This window comes from Musca domestica, unplaced genomic scaffold, assembly GCF_030504385.1.
Source record: "Musca domestica strain aabys unplaced genomic scaffold, Musca_domestica.polishedcontigs.V.1.1 45, whole genome shotgun sequence".
Taxonomy (NCBI): domain Eukaryota; kingdom Metazoa; phylum Arthropoda; class Insecta; order Diptera; family Muscidae; genus Musca; species Musca domestica.
Genome location: NW_026712335.1, coordinates 2,179,846 through 2,185,612, shown reverse-complemented (window position 1 = coordinate 2,185,612; position 5,767 = coordinate 2,179,846). Strand labels below are relative to the sequence as shown.

The 5,767-nt window shown below is 34.2% G+C and overlaps 1 protein-coding gene across 1 annotated transcript; it reads right to left on the bottom strand.

Moving 5' to 3' along the window:
• Positions 1–3,514: 3,514 nt before the first annotated feature.
• Positions 3,515–4,279, bottom strand: LOC131804471 (uncharacterized). Its single transcript, XM_059127406.1, has one exon. It carries the CDS (start codon positions 4,277–4,279, stop codon positions 3,515–3,517), a length of 765 nt encoding a protein of 254 aa, XP_058983389.1.
• Positions 4,280–5,767: the final 1,488 nt, after the last annotated feature.

The following is a 5,767-nucleotide window of genomic DNA, read 5'->3' as shown; positions in this document are numbered from 1 at the left end:
GGTAGAGTTCTATCAGCGGCACAACATCGATAAATAACATCTTTATTTAATGTGTTGACTAGCTGGCGAACTGGCTGCCTTGCTGATGTAAAAGGGTAATGACATAAAAATGGACTTATGAGGTAAACTTGTTAGAAATAGGTTTTGTTGTAACAAATGTTGTTGTTTTCTAAAGTTGTTACCTTAGTTGTAAAGGAGAACTAGTTTAACGACAAGTGATGACATGATAATATTTCTTTTTTTTATATGATACTAGCTGAACCCGGTGCGCTTGATTTTATATGCATTCAAAATTTTATTTACGAATATATGTTGGGTAAAAACAAAAAACAAATTTAAAAATTAAAAAAAAAAATTATTGCACTACTTTAATGCGTAAATAACCAAAACCATTAGAAAAGCAGTAACATGACATACATACACGAAGGGTTTGTCCTTCGGATTTATTTATTTCATAGCAAATACCAAGCGTGCAGTAAACTGCAATCTTTTGAAGTTGAGTGGCATTTCTATTGCAATTATCGAGATAGCAACATACTTCGCCGTAATAAGCGTATTTCAAATCAATTGTTGTGTTGTTTTTTAGTGTTAGCCTAAGGCGTTGTGGGTCAATGGTTCTTATTAAAACACACCTTTCATATTTCATTGAAATTGGTGCGTCAAATATGTGAAATCGGCCGAGAATATGTATATGGGAGCTATATCCAAATCTTCACTAATTTCCAATTAATTTGTCACATTTATTATTGTAACCAAATTCCGCCACACATTCTGAATTTCATGGGTATCGGTCATATATATCATGTTTGGTGCATAACATGTATGAAATCGGCCGAAATATATATGTTAGCTATATCCAAACCTCAACTGATTTCAATATAATTTGGCAATTTTTTCTGGTGCCAGATTTTGTCTCTCTCGCTTTGGGTGCATCAAATATGTGAAATCGGCTTAGTATATATATAGGAGCTATAATCAAATCTGAGCGTATTTGAATATAATTTGTCAAATTTATTTTTGTACCAAATGTAGCCACTCATGCCAAATTTCGTTGGAATCGGAAATACGTATCGTGTTTTGTGCATCAAATATGTGAAATCGGCGGAAAATATATATGGGAGCTATATCCAAATCTGAACCGATTTTAATATAATTTGACTAATTTATTTTCTAATCAAAATCCCGTTACATATTCCAAATTTCTTTGGAATGGAACATACATATCGTGTATGGTGCATAAAATACATGAAATCGGTCGAAAATATATATGGGAGCTATATCCAAATCTGAACCGATTTCAATTTAATTTGATAAATTCATTTTGGCTCCCAATTCCGTTACTTATTTTAAATTTCATTACAATTGGAAATACATGTCGTGTTTGGTCCACCAAATACATGAAATCGGCCGAAAATGTATATGGGAGCTATATCCAAATCTAAACCGATTTCAATATAATTTGGGAAATCAATTTTTTAGATAAAATCTATCACACGTTTCAAATTTCATTGAAATTGGGGATACATAGCGTGTTTGGTGCATCAAATGCTTGAAATCGGCCGAAAATATATATGGGAGCTATATCCAAATCTGAACCGATTTCAATATAATTTGACAAATTTATTTTCGGATTAAATCCCGTCACACATTCCAAATTTCATTGGAATCGAACATTCATATTGTGTTTGAGGCATCAAATGAACGAAATCGGTCGAAAATATATATGGGAGCTATATCTAAATCTGAACCGATTACAATATAATTTGGCAAACTTATTTTTGTTCCAAATTCCGTTACGTATTCCAAATTTGGAGACTGTATCTTCAACCAATCAATAGATATGTGCATATAAAATCTAAATTTTTGGGAGGTACCTCCGATTCTGATGCTATATCTCCAGTTCCAAGTGGAAATTCAAAAATGTATATAGCCTATGTTACTTTCAGGCGATGTTGCAGTATATATGGAAATTTTCAGGAAAATTTATTCAGCGGTTTTCGAGTCCATAAATTACAAACAAACAAACAAACAAACATACAAACATTTTCCTCTTTTATAGATATAAAGAAGATTTTCCGAAAAATTCTACAAACTTGGTTTCAATAATGGATTTTTCGTGGAAGTACGGTTACGATTCTAAATGGAGAGTTTTACTTTGTGTTCCTTGAAATACTATCGTCCGAACCAAATCCCAGCTTAAAGTTATTCGTTTTTCCAACTAAATTAAATCGTTTCTAGACCCTACACCACATAGTGGTAAGGGTATTATATCTTTGTGCATTTGTTTGTAAAATGGAAAAGGAAAGCAGATAGACCCATAGATCCTTTTGATGATCAGCATAGAATCACATTTTGAGTCGATTTATGCATGTCCGTCCGTCCGTCCGTCTGTCCATATATTTTTGTAAACAAAATGCAGATCGCATTTATTATTCGTTTGAGATAAAATTTTCTAAATAACATTTGTTTGACACAAAGACGAACCTTATTGAAATTAATGAAAATCGGTACAAATTTAGTTATAGCTCCCATGTATATCTTCATCCAATTTTAAATTTCTTGTGCACCAAATGGCTAATATCAGTCCAAATGGTGTGAATTTTGCTACATCCAACCATGCATGTGCTTCATATTTGATGAAAATCGGTTCAGATATAGCTATAGGTCCCATATATATGTTTCATCCGATTTGGTGTTTATGTCCCTCACAATCGTAATACACACCCCACAAAAATGATATTTAGTACCAGATATTAGATTCAGCCTAGCAATACATGATTCAAATTTTATCAAGATCGGTTCATATTTGGATATTGCTCCCATACATATCTCTCCGATTTTAGGTTCATATCGTATTTTGGCACTTTCGACCGAATTTCGTATAGAAATAAATACTTCAAATTTGGTGGAAATCGCTTCAGATATAGCTATAGCTCCCATATATATCTCTTCCGATTTGGTGATTAAATCTCCAACATTCAGAATATGCACTCTACCATACACATATTTTGTACCAGATATCTCACAGAGCTCATAAATGCCCTATATAAACCTTTCTTTTACGAGAGCTCTACTAAATAAGCATAGTGGTGTAGGGTATCATATAGTCGGCCCCGCCCGACTTTTGAGGTTTCCTTACTGGTTATATTTTTGCCTTATTTTCTACTCCAAACTTAACAAGATAGAAAAGGCTACAGCCGGGCGGTGCCGACCATTTTGTATCCTACAACACTACAAGTTTCTATAGATCTGAACACCTTGTAGAATGAAGATTCTTCTATGAAACATCTCCATATCCTCTACAGAATAATAGCAAATCTTGAATCTGAACCTCTTTTCAAAGAATCATCGTAAATCTGGAACCAATATTTTCCAATAACATTTTGCGACACAGGATATACCGTTAAATCTGCCCCTGTATCTACTAAATACCTGGTTTTCGATTTAATGTCTCGAACAAACAGGCGACATATATCTGGGGTACACTCATCCGTCACCAAAGATGGTGCACCATTCAGTTTTCCGAAGTTGGAGGCTTATAATTGCATGGAGCAAGACATTTTCTGGCTTTATCCCCAAATTTGAAATGATACCAACAATAAGGTTTTGATTTGCTTCCGGAATTTGACCGTCTATTCCTTGATGATGATGACTTGCTACGGCTTCTTGACTTCCTGAAGGAATTTATCTGCGTGCAGAGCGTTTGCAATTTCTTCTCAATTTCCTCTAAACGAGTGCTCGATGGAGAAAAGCTGCACACATCCGATTCACTGCTATCCTCAATCTTATCGGCCATCGTTGATAATTTGTCAAGACTATCTTCACTAACTGACAATATCGCCTTCATTTGTGAAGGAAGACGTTGCATCCACAACTGCTTCAAAATGTCGTTTGAAACCTTACCTTGAGACAAAGACCGCATTTCGGATAATAACTCTGAAGGCTTCTTGTCTCCAAGTTCAACGTTAGTCAAAAGCTTCTTGAGACGCTTCTCCTCTGAATCCGAAAAACTGCTAATAAGTTTTTCCTTAAGCGTGTCGTACATGTTTTCTGCAGGAGGATCGACGATGATGTTTGATACCTTCTCCAAAATACTGCTTTCAATAGATGCGACAATGGTATGGAATTTTGTGGAATCTTGCGTAATACCAGCCATAATGAATTGCGATTCCATTTGTTTAAACCAAAGCAGCGGGTCTGAACGCCAAAATGGTGGAGCTTTCACAGCTACTCGCGAAACTTCCATTGATGGTCCAGAATTTGTAGCGGTGGTTGCCATTAGTAGGTCTGATTTCCGTTCAATTGGCTGTTCTTATTTTTTTGTCCGGGGTCACCAATTTGTTGTGCGTTGGTATGAATAAAACCACAACAATTTAATTTTTTTAAAAAATTAATGTTTAATTTCCAAAAGACAAAATAGAACTCTCTAGAAAATGTAAAAATTATTTTGTTGTCACCAAATACAAAAACTGAAAGTCAAGGCTAACTTGACGAAAAATGAAAAATACAAAATCAAAGATGACTTGATCACATAAAAATAATATTTTTAAAGTAAATTATTATTGAGTACTTTCCGGCCGCCACAAGATCACTAAAAATAAATGTAGTGTTAATTTGTATTTAAAAAAATATTTGAACATTTAGACTCCTTTATATGATTCCCTGTATCCCCGATATTAGGCTATATTCGTTATCGAAATCAGCATCAATGTAAGGTCACAGATGCACCTTTCATAAATTTTTGATTTCGTTAATTTGGTATTTTTTCACCAACAATTTTGGTTCACTTTCCAAATTCTAGACTTAAGCGATGCCCTAAACTCTAATATCGTAAACAATTTCATGTCTATTGGTCCATAAATGAGAACTGTAGGACAACTGAAAAATCTACACATTTTTTAGGTTTTTGAACAAAATATATCTCCAAATCGAATATCTTCCAAAGAAATAGGCTTCTATTCTGATTATAACACTACTTCTTTCGCAAAATTTCGCGAAGGTCGGACCCCCAACACATGTTGTTGTAAGGAGCAAAAATGCTATTAAATGTGCTATTCGATATTGTAAGTCAAATCCCATATTGTAAGTCATCCAAAATAGTAGACCAATGTCATCCACTTCGTATCTTGGCTAAGTCTGAAATAAATGTACCAGATTTTGTATATATCGACTACTTCATTCACCTTTACATGGGATATGTAATAATTTTTGGAAAATGTGGAACTGTGCATGAGGTACCAGATATTTTCATCGAATGCTGAAAAAATATTGCAATGAGCAAAATTCAAAGAAAATCTAAAATTTGTTTCCAAGATAATGCCAATAATTGTTAATCAAAATTCAAACTTTTTGCTGAGGGCTGTAGTGAGCCGATGGCTTCTGTATTCACATCAGATCTCTGGTGACCAAGTTTTAAAATAATGGCTGATTTGTTTCGCAAATTATGAGAGATATAAGTATTGGAAATTGTGATCCATTGTGGGGGGAGGTAACAGAACGATATCTATTATCTTCGCACCAGAGTTTGTGTTGATAGAAATATTGGGATATGTGAAATTCGAAGAGAATCGGATGCTTATTTGGCAAATCATACGATATAATTATTCAAAAATTTGTCGCTTTGCGTGGGAGGTACCCGAAGCGGTAAACCGATATATTCCATCTTCACATCAGGTCTTTTGTTAGTCGCAGTATTGGAATATGCGAAATATTGAAACGAATCAGATGCTTATTTCGTATTTTATAAAAGTTATAATTATTCCAAATG